Raw genomic sequence first — 21,910 nt, 5'->3', positions numbered from 1 at the left:
CCCTGAATTGGTACACCGTCCCGTCGAGGATGAAGTGGAGGTACTTCCTGGAGGATTGATGGATGGGTATTTGGAAATACACATCCATCAGATCCACAGAAAGCATGAAGTCGTCCTCCCTGAAGGAATCGAGCACTGAACGTGCTGTTTCCATCGTGAACCGAGTCTGGCGAACGAATCGGTTCAAGAGAGAGAGATCTATCACGGGGCGCCAGCACCCCCGAGGACTTCTCCACTAGGAAGAGGCGGCTGTAGAAGCCCGGCGACTGATCCTGTACGATCTCCACAGCACGTTTGCTCAGCATGGCTTCTACTTCCTGCCGAAGCATCACGTCCTTGTTCGAGCCAGGAATGTAGGTTTGCAGATGGACCGGGTTGGAGGTGAGGGGTGGCCGAGACTCGAAGGGTAGTAGATATCCCTCCCGAAGGACGTTTACTATCCAGGTCTCCACACCGTAGCACTGCCATGTTGCCCAATGGCTCGCCAGGCAACCCCTCCACTTCCGGCAGCAGGTGGGGGGAACGCCGTCCCTAGCGTTTCCCACCTCTCTTCGACTTCTTCTCCCCAGCTCCCCCTCGTGAGAAGGAGGGCTGGTGACGGTCGCTCCTTGAAGAAGTTGAAGGCAAAGTCTTTCCTCTGGGCTTTGACGATGCAATTGTCTTGGCCGCAGTAGCTCTTGGGCTTGGCTGCAGTAGCACAAGGCTGCCCAGACACCTTCGAGACTGCCTGGTGTACTAAACGGTCACTGTCATCAGTGCGCCGTCTTTCCATCGCAGCGTCCACCATCTCTCCTGGTCACTCAGGTGAGAACAGCTTCTCTACGCTGGAGAACCAGGTTGCCCCACAGGTTAGCCATCTGGTGGGCCAGGTAGGCAATGGCCCTACCCCCAGACTGGCACAGTCTCACGAAAGCCGGGTCTCCTTCAGGAGTGATGTTCCCTAAGAAGGCCGCGGTTTTCGACACTGAGGGACCACAGGTCGAGCCAAGAGACTGCTTGGAATGCTGCCATTGTGGTAGATTCCAAGGCAAGTGCCTCCTGCTGCGAGAACCAAAGGTTCTCCGACAGGAGCTGCGGCAGAGACACCCCCGGAGTTAGCCTGGCTAGCTCCGGGTTAACCTGTTTGGGCGGCAGAGGGTCCTCTGAAGGCACGTAGAAGCGCCTCTGTCACGGTAGAGGTGGAGGAAGGAGCTTAGCAGACCTACCGGACCGAAGCAAACCCTCCTGTCCAAAGACGAGAGCGTCCACCTGGCTTAGTATGCTGTCAGCCAAGGCTGATCGCGGCAGACCCACCGCCGTCCTGAGTTCCTTCTTAGGTCCCCAGAACACCTCCAAGCCCGATGTGGGTTCAGTAGGTGGGAGCGACGATCCTTCTCCGAGGTCGTTGTGCTGATGAATCAGCGCAATTACCTCCATGAACGACCTCTGGATCTCGGGAGTGACTGCATCCTGTGGAGAAGGACCGTCAAGCCCTTCCAACGAGAATGCCTCCCGAGACCCTCCTTCCACAGGAGGAACCTCGACAGACCCCTCATGGTCCCCTCCTACCACTTGCGCATATGATCTGGTTGGTCCGAGGACCGTGCCAAGTTTGTAGGGCGTCGTGGCGGGATCGCGAGGGGCGCGCCCCTCGTGATCGCTCCTGATCGCCTCGCTCTTCCCGGTGAAGCCCGAGGAAGTTGAAGGGATCGGAGAGGCAGACCTGACGCTCCCCCCGCGCCCACCGGCAGAGCCGGTGTGCTGAGGGGGCGGCAGGTTGGCGATCGGGCTGCAGGCCTGGTCGAGCGGCTAGACCAAGAACAGCAGCGACGGTCCCGAGCGTCAGAAGAGCTGCTACTGGTCCCCCTCTCCGCTCGGTCCCGGTAGGAGCGGCGGTCAGGGGACCTGCAGAGTCTGCTGTTGTGGTGGGAGCGAGGCCTGTCCTTGGCGCATCACGCCGCTTTGACCAGCCGAGGCTGGTTCAGGCGACTGATGGGACAGCTTGCGGAAGGAGAGACGGGTCCCGTTCCCGAAGGAACAGGAGGACCGACGGAAGTCCCAACCGTCCAACCGGAGTGAGATGGACCCTTAGAAGTCTCGGCACGAGCCTTCTTAGGGGGGGAGGAGGCAACCTTCTTCTTCTTCGGCTGTGGGGCCTTAGAAGTTGAAGGGGAAGCGGCGGCAGGCGACGACGAAGACGACACCTTCCTCCTCTTCCTCTTCGTCAGCTTCCTCAGCACCACTGTCAGGTCTTCCATCTAGGATGGAGCCGGGGCAGTTGCCAAAGCAACAGGTCCCGACTGCACCTGTCCGGAAGGACCTGAGGTGGGAGCAGCAACACCACGGGCAGGAACGACGGCAGCAGGAACTGGTACCAGGGCTGGAGCGGCAGCATACTCAGGAACAGGAGGCGGGGCAGGAACCGGCAGCATCCTCTGCACAGGAGGCAGGTCTAGAGGAGAGCTCTTGGGACACCGGAAGTCCGGGGCTGCAGCAGGAGCGGCAAACCCAGGTGGCGGCGTAGCAGCGGTCATCGAAACCTCCGGCAGCGGTGCCTGCACAGCGGCTGTCGGGGTCACTGTGGCTACGTGCTGAGTGTATACCAGGTGTGGCGGAGCAGCGTAGCCCGGCATCGATACTCTCGTGGTGGTCGGCCCATGCGTTACCGGCATGGCCCCTCTTGCCAGGTGACTCAGCAGCCCCTGGACTGTCGGTGTCCTTTGCAGCCCCAGCAAGTACCAGGCCCTTCCGAGATCGTCCCCCGTGGTCAGCTAATCTGAGGAAGGAAAAGTCGGTACATTAGTGGGGGGGTCTCCCCTTGCCCGGGGGGGGGGGGGACATTTCCCAGCCCGAGCGAACGGAGGACCCCGAGTACAACTGGATGTCGGGGTATCTTGCCCCCTCCTCCATGCTCGACTGATCAAGAGAGGAGAGGGAGCGAGAAACCTCCCCCGAAGGGGAAGGAGCCATATGAGGGAGCTGAGATGGAGGGAGAAAAGAGGAAGACATGTCCATGATCAAGGGCGTAGCCGGAGAATCCTCCTCCGACTCCTTGGCCGGCTTCCACGGCTTCTTCCTCCCCCCATAGCACTCCCACTGCTCCTCCGACCAAAAAATACAAGTATCACATGTCTCAGTGCGAGAGCATTCTTGACCTCTACACCAAATACAAAAATCATGAGGATCAACCTCCACAGAAGAGCAGAAGGCCCCACACTTACGGGCCCCAACACCGGGGCACAATCTGCGGTTGATGGGGGGGCGAGGGGGTTTCTCCGGCTCTTGTTGTTCCATTTCCATAACAAAATGAAAACAAAAGATACGTACTTACTTTTATACATGCAAATACACACAAGTAAAAGAAAAAGCGAAAAAGTCTTCACACAGTGAAACAAACCAAGCATACGACAGAAGCGAGCAGAGAGACAAAGAGCAGCACCTCCATCCAGTAGCGCGGCCGAAAGCAAAGTGACTCCTCGCCTCGCAGTCGAGCTTACAGCTAACTGCCGGACAAGTAGTTAACTACCGAACCCCCTTGTTCGAAGCTTACGACTGGTTCAGCTGCCGCTAAGTACCTTCCTATTGTTAAAGGACTGAGGGTTTGTATTACGTATCGGAACAATAGAAGAGTGGGAACAGCGAGACAATTTTTAGCAAATGCCAATATGCAGTTTGATTAAGGTAATCATGAAGGCAATATGTATGCAAGAAGTTAGAGCAAGGTCTCCTGAATTCTCCCTTGTTTGACAGCCTTGGCTGGAGAATTTTGTCACCCATAGGAAGTACAGCCACAGTCTAAATTCTACTCCACAGGAAGCTCAGACATGAAGGTTAACTCTAGCTACACTTGGGTTACAGTAGTACCCCCCCTTCAGTCAAATACACTAAATTGAATGAACCCCTAGGAAGGTAGAGGACACTTAAGGTACAAGAACCAATGCTGCCCAGAGGTTAAAATGCTTAAACTCTTACAGCCAAACATCATGTATACAGTATAAGAAAATATTTTTTATATTTTTATGCTCTTCAGTGATTTTTATGCTTTTAGGTGATTTCATACTGTAAAAATTTATTTACTCTAGTACAGTATGTTGTTTCATATATTTTAGCATTATGCACTTTTGATTTCTGTATTTCAATAGCTGAATGATGATACTCGTACTGTATGTACTATGTAATGTACAGCCAATTGTCCTGTACTATAACAATATTATAGATAGCGATGCATTTTAAACTTTCAAATTATTTCATGTACATTGTAATACTATTTACAGTTGTATGAAGTATTTGTTTCTATGATTTTGAATGTTATGCATTTTAAGCTTTCAAATGGTTTTATGTACATTATAATACTAATATATTTATACAATGAAACATTTGTTTTTATGATCTTGACACCTTTTTTTGATGGCCATTTTACATTTGTTGCTGAGCAATATAAAGTCCCATTTCCTGTTAAGGGCAACTATGAGTTACACAACCTGTTGGGCAACCATCACAGGACCCAGGGAAAATGTGTCTGTAGATCTGTGGGCAACATCCTTATTATAGAAAGAGGTGAATGTGGACTGGCGTAACCAAGTACCAGCGCTCAGCACTCTATGTACAGCCAAGTTCTTTTTGAAAGCAAGAGAGGGACCAATACCTCTAACATCATGTGCCCTAGCCTGCACAGACGTGGTGGTGGAATCATCAAGAGATAGTATTCTTAGACACCTCTTTCTTTGTACGGCCTGTGCTAACAAAAAGTCTGTGGCAGCCTGGTCTAAGGTGCCGAGTCCTTTTAAGATAGCAACGCAGGGCCCGGACAGGGCACAACAAAAGCTCAGTCAGTCAGTGATGGAATGGAAAACGAAGTGAACCTGTCATCATGCATCGAGGGATTTTGAGTTTTGGCCACGAATTCCGGGACAAATTCGAAGGACATCGACCCCCAACCCTTGGTGTGCTTCACCTCATAGCTCAGACTGTGGAGCTCTCCTACCCTCTTGGATGCCAAAGCCAGAAGGAAAACTGTCTTGAGCGTCAGCTTCCTGTCAGATGAGCGACGCAAGGGCTCATATGGACTCTTAGTGAAGCTCTTAAGAACCAAGGAAACATCCCACGTTGGAGGCTTGAGCTCTCTAGGAGAACTCGACTGCTCAAACCTCTAACTAGCAGAGAAAGTTCCCAGGAAGAGGAGATGTCGATACCCTTAAGGCATAACACCAAACTCAGTGCTGCCCTGTAGCCTCTAATAGCAGAAACGGACAAACATTTCTCATCTCTGAGGAGGTTAAAAAGTCTGTTGTTAGCTGAATAGAGGTCGCGAGTGGAGAAAAACCCCGTTTACGACACCAATCCCAGTAGATCGCCCATTTCCCTTGGTAAACTGCGGAAGTTGAAATTCTAAGACTGCTGGACATGTGCCCAGCTGTTCTCTGAGAAAAGCCTCTCGCTCGGAGGAGATACTTGATAGCCTCCAACCGTGAAGAGACAGGGATTCTACTGACTGGTGGAACCTTTCCGAATGGGGTTGACACAGATGTCGCCAAGGGGGAATCTCCCTCGGAATCTCTGACAACAACGATAGCAGATCTGGAAACCATTCCGCCCGAGGCCACAGAGGGGCTACCAAAGTCATCCTGAGACCCTGTGAACTCATCAGCCTGTTCAGAAGCTGATGGATCAAACAAAACAGAGGGAAGGCATACACCTCCAGGTTGTCCCAGGGATGTTGGAATGTGTCCTCTGCCAATGCCAAAGGATCTGGAACCACTGAACAGAACACCTCCAGCTTCCTGTTGAAGTGTCGCAAAAAGGTCCAGCATGGGTCCTTACCTTACCTTACCGACCTTACATCTTGTTTGGGTTGCCCCAGGTCCCTCAGTGTGAGGCACCTCTAATGTCTACCAGAGTTTTGCTAGTGCATCTTCCGGTATATTTTGCATCTTCCAATCTTGGTTGGTCTGGGATGCAGCTTAGATATTTGTCGAGCTTATTCTTAAACACATCTACGCTCACTCCTGATATATTCCTCAGATGAGCTGGCAACACACTGAATAGACGCTGCATTGTCGATGCTGGTGTGTAGTGGATTAATGTCCTGTGTGCTTTCCTTATTTTTCCTGGTATAGTTTTGGGCACTATTAATCTACCTCTGCTTGCTCTTTCTGATATTTTTAGCTCCATGATGTTTTTGGCAATTCCTTCTATCTCTTTCTAGACTATATAGTTTTAAGGATTGTAGTCTTTCCCAGTAGTCAAGATCCTTGACTACTTCTATTCTAGCTGTAAAGGACCTTTGTATATTCTCTATTTGTGCAATATCCTTTTGATATGTGGGTACCATATCATATTGCAATATTCAAGTGGACTACGAACATATGTTTTATAAAGAATAATCACGTATTCAGCTTTTCTTGTTCTGAAGTGCCGTAACAACATTCTCATTTTTGCTTTACATTTTGCCAATAGAATTGCTATTTGATCATTGCATAACATGTTCCTATTCAACATCACACCAAGGTCTTTAACTGCTTCCTTTTTTGTGATTGTCTCATTATTAGGTCCCCTATATGCATATAGCTTTCCTTCTCTGTCTCCATAATTTATTGATTCAAATTTATCAGAGTTAAATACCATCCTATTTACCTCTGCCCAATCATATACTTTGTTAAGGTCACTTTGTAGTGCGTTCCTATCTTCATCACAAGTAATTTCTCTACTTATTCTTGTGTCATCAGCGAAACTACTCACTACCGAGTCCTTAACATTACTGTCTATGTCTGCAATCATAATAACAAACAGTTATGCAGCTAACACCGTACCTTGTGGCACACCGGATATTACCTTAGCTTCATCCGATTTCTCATTGTTTGCAATAACTATCTGTTTTCTGTTGTGTAAAAATTCTTTTAACCATCTTCCTACTTTATCCACTATATTATGTTTTCTAATTTTCTTCGCTAATATATTATGATCTACCTTGTCAAAAGCTTTTGGAAAGTCTAGATAAACCACATCTGTTTCATTTTCGCTTTTCATATTTTTGTATATGTTCTCACGGTGGACTAACAGTTGGGTTTGTGTACTTTTTCCGGGTACAAAACCATTTGTCCTATATTAAACAAATTATTTTTTATTAAATGTTTCATAATATTTTTCTTCATTACCCTTTCATACACTTTCATAATATGTGATGTTAGATTCACAGGCCTATAATTACTTGCCTCTAGTCTTGATCCACTTTTGAAAGTAGTGGTAATATATGCTAATTTGTGCTCATCATAAATCTTGCCTGTATCTACGCTTTGCCTTAATAATATTGCAAGTGGCTTTGCGATAAATGAACTACTTTCTTTAACAAAATAGCAGGGACACCATCAGGCCTAGCTGCAGCATCATTTTTAATTTCATTAATAGCCTGCACAATATCAGCTTCATTAATATCTATGTCTGCTAAATATTCACTATTTTCATCCCTTACTTCTATATCATTATCTTCATTATCAATTCTAGGGGTGAATTCTCTCTTATATCGTTCTGCCAATATGTTGCATATTTCCTTTTTTCATTCGTTAATCTCCCTTTCAAGGGCCTATTTCTATTCTTCTTTTATTCATCTTTTTCGCATACGAGTACAATAGTTTGGGGTTTTTCTTCCAAGTCCCGTTTTTCATTTTCTTTTGATTGTATAATCTTTTGTTCTGCATTTTCTATCTTACTTTTTAGTTCGATCACTTTCCACGCATTTTTTTTCTTTTGCAAGACCTTTTTCCACTTTCTGATTTTCTGGAACAAGATCCTTCTGTCTCTTGGTATGCATGACTGATGTTTATGTACTTTTCTTCTTCGGTATATATTTATCCATTATTTTCTCTAATATTTGATATAATACCTCCGTATTTACCTTTATGTCATCACTTACGAAAATGTTATCCCAATCTTTGTTTAATTCTTCATTTATTTCTGACCATTTTATATTTTTACTGTAGAAGTTGTATTTTCCATATCCTTCCCAGTTTATCATTTCTCCCCCAAATCTGGAAAAGCTTGTCTGCCACCACTTGATGAAGGGACCACTCTGTGCCTAGGATCTGATCCCGGTGACTGAGTTTGTCTGCGACCACGTTCCGTTTCCCTGGGATATACCTGGCTGAGAGCTCTACTGAATTGCTGACCGCCCACTGGTGAAGCTCGATGGCCAAGGCGTGAAGTTGATTGTTCACATAGGCTACCACCGTGGTGTTGTCCGACATGAGAAATACAGAATGACCCACTACCTTCCCCCGAAACTCCTTCAGACCCAGGAAAGCCGCCTTCAACTCCAAGATGTTGATATGTTGCTGCTTGTCCTCCAAACTCCAAACGCCTGAAGCGATGAGGCCGCGTAAGTGCGCACCCCAACCCGCAAGGGAGGCGTCTGAGAACAGAAGGAAATCCAGTGGGAGAGAACGCAGAGGGACACCCCTCAACAGATTCTGGTCGTCCAACCACCAACGAAGGTCTTCTTTCACTTCCACAGACAGAGGAACCATAAACAGGGGAGAGTCCCCCGCCAGAGACCAGAATTCTCCCAGTCTTCATTGCAGAGACCAAAGATGAAGACGCCCATGAGGGACCAGCTTCTCCCGGGAAGATAACACTCCCAGAAGAACCTGCCACTGATGAACTGGCTGATGTGACTTTGACAGGAAGTTGCGCGCTACCGCCTGCAACTTCTCCAATCTCTGATCTGACGGGAAAACTTTTGCCACTGTCGTATCAATGACCATGCCCAGGTAGAGAATCCTTTGAGTGGGTACGAGGTTCGACTTTTCCTGGTTGACTAATATGCCCAAGTCCAGACAGAACCGAAGTAGACGATCCCTGTCCTGCAGTAGCTGCTCCCTGGAAACTGCCAAGACTAACCAATCGTCGAGGTACCTCAGCAAACGGATCCCCTGAGCATGGGCCCAACTTGACACGAGAGAGAAGACCCTTGTGAACACTTGAGGGGCTGTCGTCAGCCCGAAGCACAAGACTTTGAACTCCAAGATGTTGTCTGCAAAGGAACTTCCTGGACGTGGGATGAACAGGATTTGGAAGTATGCGTCCCTTAAGTCTATCGACAGCATGAAGTCGCCTTCCCTCACGGCTGCCAACACTGAGCGCAGGGTCTCCATCTTGAACCGTGTCTTCCTGACAAAGTGATTCAAGGTGGATAAGTCGATCACAGGCATCCATCCTCCCGACGCCTTGGGCACCAAGAAGATGTGACTGTAAAACCCTGGGGACGGATGCACTACTTCCTCTATCGCATCCTTGTCCAGCATTTTCTGCACTTCCTCCCGAAGAGCCAAGAACTTCAGAGAATCTGGAAGATATGCCTTCCTGAGCTGAGGCTTGTCCAACAGAGGAGGAGAAAAGTCAAATGGTAGTAGGTATCCCACTCGAAGGACATCTGCCACCCACTTCTCTGCCAGTTGGCCCAATGGCCAGCCAGGCACCCGCCCACCCGTGGCGCAAGAGAGGGAGAGGCACCTAACCTACCGAAGGCCCCCTTTACCTCTGCCCCTTGGGCCCTTTCTTGGCTTAAAGGAATGTGAGCGAAAGGGGCGTTGATCTTCAGACTTAGGCTGTGTCGAATGGGAAGGCCCTGCCGAACACGAGGTCCTCGATGGTCTACCAGGCAACGATCTCCTCGACTGCTGCTGGACTGGGGGAGGAGGAGGAGCCGGACATCTCTGAGGACGAGACTCCGACTTAAGACACGGCCTGGTGCACCAGTCAGTCTTTGGTGTTAGCCCGGCGCCGGTCTATCGCATTTTCGAGTTTTGTTCGAAGAAAAAAAATTGGGACTCCAACAGATCTCCGTTCCTCAATGCCAGCAAAGACTCAGTGTCAAGCGATCTCTCCATCCTAGACAAAGCCTTGTCCCTCCTAATCAGAAGAAGATTAGCCCATAAATTGGCACTGAGGTGAACCAAATATGAAAACGCCTTGCCCCCGGACTGCAACAAACTGGCAAGTGAGGAGGCACTCACCAACCCTTCTGGGGACCTGTCGGAAGATATCTTGGCAATAACCACAGACCAGAGGTCCAGCCAAGAAACCGTCTGCAACATGGAGGCCGCCGTAGATTCCAAAGCTGAGGTATCTTGCGGAGACAAGGACGGAGCCACTAACCTCACCTGTTCCAAAGTCAAACCAGGCTTCAGGCGAATGACGTCTGGGTTAAGATGGCGTGACAACAAAAATGCAGAGCTTGTAGCATAGTACTTCCTATGTCTCGTGAGAGGCGGGGGTAGTAGTTTGGTAGAGCCCCTAGCACGAAGAGACCCGTTCCGGTCCGAAACAGAGGCGTTAACCTTCTGCAAGACCGATTGAACGTGCCCCGACAAAGGAAGCTGAAGAGAATGATTTGGGGTCCTGAGTAGCTCCCACCAAGGCTTCCAAGCAAGAAGGAGTGTAAGATGACCGAGCCTGAGTCCTACTTTCCAAATTGTTAAAACCCACGTATGAGATCAACAACTTCCGAAAAGGAAGACAAACTCTTGCGTGTCTCCCTCCTCCTGCTCCGGCAATGGAGACCGACGACAAGAAGGGTGTGTAGGCTCTTCTAAAGTACCTTCTCCACCAAAATTATTGGAAGGGCTAGCAGCCAAACAGTCCGAAACCCCTACTAACCTGTCTGGGCTGGGTCCAAGCGTTGGCCTCCGAGACGAACCCACTATAACACCAGGAACATCACTTACCTCAACAGATGACTCCACATGTCCATGAATGGTCACGGGCGTGGCAGACGTATGTATGTGAGGTGGGGGGGAAACTCGAACACTTGAGATCGACGGAGAATCCCATAATCGAACTCTTAGAAGCACCAGAGAGAAAGAAGCAGGCAAACACTCCAGCTGCACCAACTCCGTGCTCACTACCTTAGACCTCTTGACAGGCGCCTTCAGATCTTTACAGCGACGTATAGGCCTTGGAGAAGAAAGAGCACTAACATCACGTGCATGGCCAAGGGAGGTTGCAACATGCTCGCAATGTGCACGGACTGGGGGGGTGGGGGGGGTCACACACTCGAGATTCGAAGCAGAGGACAAAGCAACTCCTGCAGAACGCACACCACTAACACTGCCCGAAACCACAGCACTCTTGGAAACACGTCCGCGTTGTTACTCCCTCAAAGGCGAAGGAAGGGCAAAGTCCTTAGCCTTCCAACGCTTGATACACTGACGAGGCGTAGAGGGGGAAGAGGGAGAGGAAGACAGCACTAGTTTCTTATGTGCACTCTTCTCAAGAGGCGGGGACGAAGCAATACGTTTCCTACCAGTCCTCCCACCCGATAAGGCAGCCAACTTCAAATCCAATACAGTCCAACCTCTGAAGCACTGCCTGGCAGATGACCTCAGACTGATGTAGCGAACTGGGCAGCAGTGATGACGTCACGGCTGAGCAAGGCGGAGCAGAGGAGACGGCTGGGAGAGACGTCATTGATGCAAAGGGGAAAGAGATGCCACTGGTGGAGGAATACACAAAGATGGACCCTGTGACGTCATCAACGAGGCTGACGCCGCAGCATCACTCCGACTCAACTCGGCGGCAGACACTGGCGGAACAATACAAGATGGCCGACTGCTGCTACCCACGAAGATGAGGCCGGGAGGAGGGGGGGATGGCCTGGCCAGACCGGGAAGGGGGGTGCGAGCCTCCACAAAATGCGCCAGCAACCCCTCCAAGGATGGGGTACCCCCTAGCCCAAGTGTCTTCCAAATCGCGGCCATTTTGGATGCCTCCGACACTGGAAGAGAAGAGAATGATGAATAACCCTCACCCTTCTCGGGAACCAAATAAACTCCCGAGGAAGAAGGGGCTACATTACAAATATTACCCTGGCGACCTCCCAATACTTCCATTGACGAATCAATGGATGAAAAGGAAGGAGATGCAGGGACAACGCTACTATGGGGGTTGACTACTGCAGGAGACGAAACATCAGGAATAGACGAAAAACCTTCCCAAGTAGGAAGAGTCTAAACCCTCCGATGTTCTCTCATGCCATAAAACGACCTCCACTGCTCCTTAGGCCATGCCCGGCATTCCGTGCACGGATTCGTAATAGTACAAAAATTCGAAAGACACCTAGGTACTGCGTGTGATGTGAGGGTCGGTCACTGCCAAAGCCAAAAAATGAGAACACGGAAAACCAGGAACTCTGGGGCACATACGCTGACGCCGAGAAGGAGCAGAAGAAGCCATAATACCCGGCAACACACACACACACACACACACTAAAAGAAACAAAACGGGCAATGAACCGGGAAAAGGCCAAGAGAGGTTAACACAACTCTCACCCAGGCGGTCAAAGAAAAGACTGTCGTAGCGGCGTCGTCCTTGACCAATCCTGGCCTGAGCTACACATGCGTTGCCAGATATCACAAGATTCCTTGCTTTCATCTGCCTTTAAATCGCATCCAGCTAAGCGCTAGAAATGATCCTATTGTTAAAATAGAAGGTTTGTTCGCGTATGAACAATTTTAAGTTTTTGGTTAAAAAATGGCAATTTGTCGACTTCGAACAAGGGGAGAACGGTAGTTAACTGCTTGTCCAACAGTGCGCGCGCCTGCGCGCCTGAGAGGTGAAGAATCACTTTTGCTTTAGGCCCATGCAAAAAAATGCAGAGTGAGGGGTGGCATGAGGTGGGACTATATGTAAAGGACCTCAGGTTTGTATAGTTAGGAAAAATGCAATTTTCAACAAATTGCCATTTGTTCCGACACGAATACAAACCCTCGGTCCTTTAACAATAGAAAGACTCACTTCTTGGTGGGAGGAATCTGAGTCTTTTTGGTGAACAGACTGGTGTTCGTCCAACCTTGGAATGCCTCCCTGGTCGTAAGAGCGAGGGAGGGGTCCAAGCCTCTGTCCGATTGATCAGGGTGTGCACCGCAGGATCAATGGTCAGACCTCTGGGCCAAGTACTAAGAGAGAGGCAAGCGTATCTCTTCGTACCAGCAAGCAAGAACTTGTTCCTGTTTGCAAGAGGCAACATAAAGTATGGGTTGTCTCAAGCTGGCATCCACTTCCTCCCCCTTGTTGGAGGAAGTGGTGGATATATGCTCCTATCCCTAGTGAAAGGGATAGGATGGGGCTCTGTTGAGTAGCTCACCTGCATCTCGTCCTTATCCAGCAGGGTGGCGACTGTGTCCCTCTACCCACAGGTAGAGGGGAAGAAAAAGATGGGAAGAGGAGCCAGCCATACACTCATTCACTCATCCATTCTTACAGTTACACCAGGACTCGATGCTGTTCAGCCTGCGAGGGTCTGGGTTCGCTACACAACGTGTTGAGCAGCCACCACGGGTCCCAAGGAAAAAGATCCAAGGACCTGTGGGCAATATCCCGAAGGTAGGAGGTGCATGTGGTCTGGTTGGACCAGCCCCTGCCTTCAGTACCTGCGCCACGGAGAAGTTCTTGCGGACAAAGCAGCATCTCCTTCGCATCGAAGGCGGTGAAGTCCATTAGGGAGGGGATTGTGAAGGACTCGAACCGATCGTCAGGGACCGAAGGGTTCTGAGCGAAAGTTCGGTACGAAATCGAGCGTCACGGATCCCCATCCCCTGGATGCTTGACTTCGCAGGAAAATTCATGCAGTTCCCTCAGAGGAAAAGAAGGGAATAGTCGCATGACCTATCCCTCTTCTCAACTTCGGTGATGTCCAGTACCCATACTGGTCTGTCCGTCTGCAACGAAGTCTCGCATCCTCCTATCCCCATGCAGCGAAGTTCTCGGTAGTGGATAGGACACCGACACTCCATGGTGGGTGTCGATGGTATGGGTACTGTGACAAGCTATTAAGATGAAGTAATGATTGCTCTGTAACAACTGAACTAAGTCCACAGCGTAGTTCGTAACTGACTCGGGCGCTCTGACAGTTGCCGACTGACTGGTTCGGTATCGAAAGTGAGGCAAGTTGTCCAAGCATCCAAGTAAGTCACGTGACCTTCGCCTTTTAAAGGGTTATGCCGAGAGACCAAACAAATAATGTATTTGTTTGTCACCAATGCCGGACGGTGAGGTGATGATTCTCTTAAGGCATATGCTCAAAGGCGAAAGTCAATTGCCTTCTAGAGACCTAGGTCCCTGAAGGCAAGACCCTCTCATAGTAGTTGAATCTCAGCTAAGGAGAAACAACACTATGTGCCGTTGAAGACGAAGGTAGACAATGAATGCTGAAGACGAAGGTAGACAATGAATGCAACCTACGTCTTCCCGCTGAATCGAGAGAAGGAATCTCAAGATTCGAACCTGTGCTTACAAATGACTGAAAACAACTAACCGCTATTTCATTGCTGTCCGGTGAGAAGTCGTAGTTGCAATGAAAGCGGGGCGTTCTTCAGTAATGAAAATACAGGGGAGTACTGCCTGAAGAACTGCTTCTCATGGGCTGAACGTTTGGAAGTAGAGCTTTCAATACATCTGCTAATCCGGGGTGAACAATGAACAATTGCACACCTCTGAATAAGAGATATTTTGAGGACAAACTCAGATTCCGCAAAAATCATTCGCATTATCGCACTGCGATAGATGGTCATTCATGTATGCGAGAATCCCCGTTAATCAGAGACTTAAGTCCGTGATTGTTGGGCAGAGATACGGTTGGTATTCAATCAAAGCAGGGGAGAAAGACATAACCAACAGTGCATCTCGAAGCAGCAGCTGGTACTGAGTTGCCTCGGGCAATTCAATACGCAGTAGCTGTTGCTGACTCGTCATCCTGAGTTGCCAGGTAATCCATTCCACGAAGGAATGCGTTCGGCTAGAACCACCGAGCATAAAAAGATATGTTCGAGCAATTATATTTAGGCGAAACGAATTTCGGTAAATACAAAAGCTGAAATGGTGTTGTCGTGACAAAACCATAAGTATATAAAATTGAAACTGGAAGCTCCTGGGAGGTTGCAGGCAACCCCGAGTTGCAGTTCAATTAGAATACTCCTCGTCTAAGTCGCAATCCGTAGAGTAACTAGGATATGCGCCTACCCCTCGGACAATTCAACTGCTTAACAAAATCATGTCGCGAGGTTAATATACGTAGTATATTTGTAGGATTCTGAACAACGATCTCCACCCTAAATTCTTTTCCTTCAAGAAAACAAAATAAGGATTGGAGATCGACCACCTTCGATCTCTAACAAAGAGAGTGAAGGAGAAGTCTTCCCCGAAGGAAAGCTTCAATGGTGAACAGAATACCGAAGACGATAGTTCAAGCCAAACTGGATGTTCCCGTCCGTTCTCTCTATTCCAGGGTTGGCCACCTACTGTGAGATATCTTCCTTCGGTGGCAGTCTTCTTCCAACGCTAAGAATTCCAGGAATTCGAGCATTCGGCGAGATCCCCGATTATCGTGGTAACAATTATCGGGAACACTCGTCTAACTCCCTTTGGACAGTGGTCTCGCAACTCCCTTTGGACAGTGGTCTCGCAACTCCCTTTGGACAGTGGTCTCGCCTGTGTGTGCTAGAAATTCCGCAGAATTCTAAGCACCCAGCGAAACCCCCACCGGATTCGTTAAACGAATATCGGTTGGTGGTTCTCTCGATTCCCGTAGAAATCGGAGATGGTGCAGGGTCCCTCCTCCACCACCGGGGTTACGTCAAGTAGAACCCGAAGGTCCCCCCGGTAGTGCAGTCCCCAACGTGGGAACCTACAGAGAAATCTCTGTAGGATCCCTCCCCTTTCTCTCGTATCCGTAAGGAGAGAGGGAATGGGGGAGGAATTGGATACTCGCTCGCCTTCCCAGCGGAACTAGCAGTTGGAGAAGAGTAGGAGCAGCCATCGCCTTGTGGTGATGGCCTCTCAGTCTGGAAAAAACGTATTGTCAGAAAACGTTTCCCCACCCTCCTCCCCCCCGAGGAAGGTTACGAACTCGCACTGTAGGTAAGGATCTGCCGCCACTGTCAACGTCGTCTGGGTGGGGCTGATCGACACCTGACAGGAGAGAGCCGATACCGTCCTCTGATCATTCCAGTCCTCATCGAGGTCGAAACCTCTCAGGAGGACCGAGGAGGGGGAGGGGGAGCGCTGTAATACTCTGTAGAAACGCCGCTGTCGCAGTAGAGGAGGTGGAATTAGCTTGTTCGACCGGCCAGACCTGAGCGAGCCATCTTGTCCGGAGACGAGAGGCTCTACCTGGTCCAAAACCGAGTCGAGAAGCTCCGATCGCGTCAAGCCCACCGTCAGCCTGGGTTCCCTTCTTCGGGCTTCAGAACGACTTGAGCCGTGACGCGGGCTCTGCTGGTGGGAGCGGCGATGTTTCCCCTAGGTCGTTGTGCTGACGAATCAGCGCAATAACCTCAGTACAATTCCTCTGAATCTCGGAAGTCACAGCATCTTGCAGAGTAGGACCATCAAGCCCCTCGAACAAGAGCATTCCGAGAACCTCCCCCTTAAGGAGGGGGAACTGCGATAGACCCCTCTCGGATTCCTCCTGCCACTTGCGCGTACGTCCTGGTCGGTCCGAAGATCGTACCTGGTACTTACGGCGTTGTGACGGGATCGTGCGGGGCATGCCCCTCACGATCACCCCGCTGTGCCTCGCTCTTCCTGGTGCAAACCGAGGAAGTTGCAGGCACGGGAGAGGAAGACATGATGCTCCTCTTTCGCTCGCTGGCAGAACCAGCGGGCTTGGAGGGCTGCAGGCGATCGCCAACTTGCAGGCCCAGTCGAGCCGTTTCCCAGGGAAACGGCTGGACCGAGAACAGCGGCCCCGATCTCGTCTGCAGAGGAGCTGCTGCTGGTCCCCCTATCCGCCCGGTCCCTGTGGGAGCGGCGGTCAGGAGACCTGCAGAGACCAATGTCGCGGTGAGACCGGTGCGTGTCCTCGCGGCGCGTCATACCGCTGGTACCAGCCGAGGCTGGCACCAAAGATCGGGAGGGGGGAACCTCTTCCCAGCCTCAGCCCGTGGCTGGTCAGAGACAGTCACGTCTACCAGGGTTACCAGTTGGTCGCTGCGAGAGCGGCCGCTGGCCTGGCAAGAGTCACCTGAGCGGCTCTCACCAGCTTCTGCTCCGTGCCGCGGTCCTGGCGCCGAGCGAACTCTGGCGCCAAAACTTTGGCTATACGCTCTCCCGTGGGAGATCGTATACTCGGAACCTCTCGCGAACGAGAGACCGAGCCGGACCATGGCGTAGCGGCAGCGCCGCTAACACCAGGCGAGGAAGTACCGGTGGTAGCCGGTTACCCCTCTGGTCCCCCTCTTCTTCTTCCTTGCGGAAGAGGAAATGGGCCCTGTTCCCGAAAGAGCAGGAGGACCGGCAGAAGAACCCCCCCGTCCCACGGGAGTGGGATGAGCCCTTAAAAGTTCCCGAAGGAGCCTTCTTGGGGGGAAACCCGGGTTACCAGCTGGTCGCTGCGAGAGCGGCCGCTGGCCTGGCGAGAGTCACCTGAGCAGCTCTCACCAGCCTTATGCTCCGTGCCGCGGTCTCGGTGCCGAGCGAACTCTGGCGCCAGAACTTTGGCTGCACGGTCTCCCGCGGGAGACCGTACACTCGGAGCCTCTCGCGAACGAGAGACCGAGCCGGACCCTGGCGTAGCAGCAGCGCCGCTAACACCAGGCGAGGAAGTACCAGTGGTAGCCGGTACCCCTCTGGTCCCCGTCTTCTTCCTTGCGGAAGGGGAGACAGGCCCTGTTCCCGAAGGAGCAGGAGGACCAGCAGAAGGACCCCCCCCCTGTCCCACCGGAGTGGGACGAGCCCTTAGAAGTTCACGAAGGAGTCTTCTTAGGGGGGGGAGGCAGCCTTCTTCTTCTTCGGCTTGGTAGCCTTAGAAGTCGAAGGGGAAGAGGCGGCAGCAGACGACGACGACGACGATACCTTCCTATTCTTCTTCGTCAGCTCCCGCAGGACAGACGTCAGATCCTCCATCCAGGACGGAGCCGGGGCAATTGCCGAAGCAACACGCCCCGGCTGCACCTGTCCGGAAGGACCTGAGTCTGGGGCAGCAGTAACGTGGCAAGGAGCAGCGAGAGCAGCTGGGCCAGCAGCAAGAACAGCGGTATCGGCAGGTACGGCCGGTACGGCAGGCAAGTCAGGTAACCCAGGAGGCTTAGCTTCAGCCATCGACATCCTGGGTACCAGTGGCAGGTCCAGGGGAGGTTGGGCAGCGGAAGTCTGGGGTCGGCAGCACAAAGAACCCAGGTGGAGCGGCACACCCCTCCTCGGCACGGCAGCGATCGGCCCTTGAACAGCGGCTGTCGGCGTCACCGTCATCACATGCGGGGTATCACAAGTTGAGGAGGGGCGGCGTACCCTGGGGTAGTGTTGTGGTGGTCACCGCTCCCGTCCCCACCAGACGCTGAAACAACCCCTGGACACTAGGCACGCCCTGCAGACCCTAGGACGCCACACCTGTCCCAGGTTACTCGTTCTGCGGAAGCAACAAAAGAGTGATTAGTGGAGGGGTACCCTCGCGCGGGGGGGGGGCTAGCCCCACCCCGAATGAACGGGAGACCCCGAAGACAATTGTACGTCGGGGCACCGAGAGCCCTCCTCTACGCTCGACAGTTCGGGCGAGGAGAAGGATCTCCCCCGAAGGGGAAGGTGCCATTCGTGGGAGCTGAGCGGGGGGGGGGAGGGGGCAGGAAAAAAGACGAAGAATCGGATACCAAGGGAGTCGCGGGAGAGCTTTCCGACGACTTCCTGGCAGACCTTCGCTTCCCCCACCCCCGCACAGCCGTGACAATACGTAATGTGAAAATGAAACAGGATACTGCACTTGCGATTCACTTTCACACAACATAAAGGGGAAGGATCAATCACGGGAAAGAGCGGAACTTTGATCCAAAATGAAAATGATGCAATCATAATAATATATGAAAATGAAAAAGAATACCGCACTTGCGATTTCACTTTCACACAAAATTAATAGGAGAAGGATCAAATCCCGGGTATGAGCGGAAACTTGATCCAAAAATATAATGCTATCATAAAAAAAATATGAAAATGGGAAGGATCAATTCCCGGGTAAGAGCGGAAATTGATCCAAAATTAAAATTGATGCAATTACATAATAAATGAAAATGAAAAAGAATACTGCAATTGCGATTCCACTTTCATTGCATTCTATTATACAAAATAAGAGGCTCGTGCCGAGCGCCTTCACGCTCTCGGCAACGAACGCACAGGGCAAAAATATAATGAAAGGAGTACTTACATTTTAATTACACACTTTCGCCCAATATACATGACTCGTCGCGAGCGCGCTCCCGCCCTCGGCACCGAGACATGATTCAAGGGTATCAAATTCATGAAAAGAGCGGAAACCGCCGCATTTACGGCGATAGCTCCATCTTGGCCCATAATTAAGCAATGAAAATGAAAACAGAGTACTTACAGTTTCATTTCCAACTCAAACAAACCGTTAGTAGAAAACACAATATAAACAAAGCATACGACGATGAAGTGGGCAGAGAGCGATGAGAACACATCCTTCACACCCGCGGCCGAAAGCAAAAGTGATTCTTCACCTCTCAGGCGCGCAGGCGCGCGCACTGTCGGACAAGCAGTTAACTACCGTTCTCCCCTTGTTCGAAGCTTACGACCGTTCCAGCTGCCGCTAGCTACTTCCTATTGTTAAAGGACCGAGGGTTTGTATTCGTGTCGGAACAAATACTGATTCATTGTTTTATGATGATTATCTGCTTGATCCTTGATAAAGTTTATCGTGTTTCTGTAAGTTTTTGATAGTAAATCTATTGAGTGACCAATAGATTTATCTGCAGAGAATCCTTACTGATGCTGGGCACATACACTATTGGATTTACACTACTCAAACTTGGATTTATGTTCTTTATGAAATACTTGTTTTCTAAATGTTTATTATTTGAGATGAATCGTATTTGTTGTTAGTTGGCCTATACCTTTGGCCGATTGCTTGGCTGGCCCAGATAGGCTGTTTGTAATCACCTGTTGTCCACCAGGTGGTATTGGAATGTTTATTCTTTTCTGATTCTTTCATGCTGTGTCCTATGTACCATGTTTATTGGCTTTTTTATTTTCCTGTACAGTACTACTATAGGTGTTGCCAGGATTGGGTAACGAGTGGGATTTTAGTTTCTTGGTGTGGGGATAAAAGAAGTGGTGCGAGGTGAATGAATAATTTTAAGAGGTCTTGGAAGATGCGAGAGGCTTAAAATTACATTACAATTTGTTAGGTCCAGCCATTAGCATATTTTATCTTTCATATGGCATTACTCCTCTATTGCTTGATAAGTTTGAGTCCTCTCTCTCTGCTTTGCCGCCACCTACTCCCTTTGAGATTCAAGAGAAAAGGATGGGTGAAACTGATAAAGATATTTGTTAGAATTTGACAAAGTATATTATGGTTTCCCGCTTAGTGATCAACCTTTTTCAGTTTCCTCCCGTGGATCCACTATCTTACCAGGAAGGATAACAGGAATATTTAGTGTTTTCTATTTTTAAAAGAGCTTTTAGGTCGCTTGGCTGAGCAGATGTTTTTCCAGCTGCACTAACCCACAATCCTCATTCAATATGGTAGTAGTCTGCTAACTTTAACAGTAGGTAAGATTCATCACAAATAAAAAAAAAATTTTCATGATATTAATTATTTGAATACTATTCTGCTGTTCAAGTAGGCAAGTATCGGAACACTACTTAATCTTATCAAAAAATGTTCATACACATTTTGTATCGCCATTCCAAAGATTCTTGAAGGTAGGAACAAAATAATAAACTATAATTAGTGCAAAAAAAAAAATACTTACGCTGATGATTCAGCCCCATGGCTCTTGCTAAAATAGTGCTATAATCTTTATTGATAATTCCAGTTATCATTTCTTCCATTCGACTCTGGACTAAAGACCGTGTGTCTGGCTGGCAAGCCTGGATGGAATTCAGAATGTAAAAAACTTTAGTACAGTTGACCCCCACCTATTCACGGTTCAGAATTCGTTGATTTTTCATTGAAAAATATTCACCAATTACCGTATTCTCATGTTATTGTTATGACTACATTTTTTTATGACAAAAAATTGAGTAATTTTCAAATATTAAACAGCAGACTATCAATAAAATGTATTTATTTTTCAATCCATATTAAATATTAAGGTAGTGTATATAGTACTTAACTTCCCAGAGTTTCCCCAATTACTGTGCAAAGACAAAAGGTCTGCTTCAATACTAGATGAGAGAAAATGGATGTACTTGAAAACAGGGTCTTTTGAATAGTTTTCACACGTAGTTGTAAGCCACATATTTTTATGGGTAATGCTTTAAGTTGACTTTAAACTGATATTAAAGTATTCTATACTGCGTTTACTTTTCTAAGATCGCTCCGGTGGGGCCAGGTAGAAAAGGCAGAGTTGTCATATCTACGGGAATGTAAGTCCCATTCAATGCTTCCCGCAGGTATAATCCTTCTTAGAAGGATTCGCTTTAGACCTTGGGAGTCGAGGGAAAGGGGTTGCTTCTTCCCCGTTAACTTTTTTTTTTCTTTTTTTTCGATTCTATTTAGCTATTCCTTCTTTCTCTTTCTATAATTATAGATGCGCTGAATGACCTGTTGGCTCCAGTGTTTGGACTTGAAACATGAAAACATAAATTTATAAGTCTATCGATCTATTATCCCCTTAGAAAAGACAACCACTCATTCCTTCTTTGCATAACATTTTTATCAAAATCATCCAAGTCAGTCACAGGACTCACTTTCTCTTTTCTTTTTTGAAACACTGAAGATTCTACTATATTTCCCGCCTCTCTTACTTCTTAAGTCTACGAATAGTCATTTCTGACACTTTTGTTGCTTCAGATGTTCTCTGGATTGCCTTCGAAACATCAGTTAAAGGACCTTCATGATGTTTTTATAAAACGAAGTATTTCAGGAAATTATAGACTATTTCCTTGGCCTCAGGTGGTGGGTGAAGACGTTTACGGGAGTCACTTGGGC

At 49.2% G+C, this 21,910-nt stretch overlaps 1 protein-coding gene across 1 annotated transcript in view; it reads right to left on the bottom strand.

Moving 5' to 3' along the window:
• LOC135210749 (uncharacterized) overlaps window positions 1–21,910 on the bottom strand; it is a 134,121-nt gene that overhangs the window by 26,785 nt on the left and 85,426 nt on the right. Inside the window, exon 4 of the mRNA XM_064243578.1 lies at window positions 20,730–20,847. Coding sequence (XP_064099648.1) covers window positions 20,730–20,847 — 118 coding nt within the window. The remainder of the gene's footprint in view (window positions 1–20,729; window positions 20,848–21,910) is intronic.

Source organism: Macrobrachium nipponense, chromosome 4 (genome assembly GCF_015104395.2).
Source record: "Macrobrachium nipponense isolate FS-2020 chromosome 4, ASM1510439v2, whole genome shotgun sequence".
NCBI classification, from domain to species: Eukaryota; Metazoa; Arthropoda; class Malacostraca; order Decapoda; family Palaemonidae; genus Macrobrachium; species Macrobrachium nipponense.
Note: the sequence above shows the minus strand (reverse complement) of the source record. Positions and strands in the feature narration are given on the sequence as shown.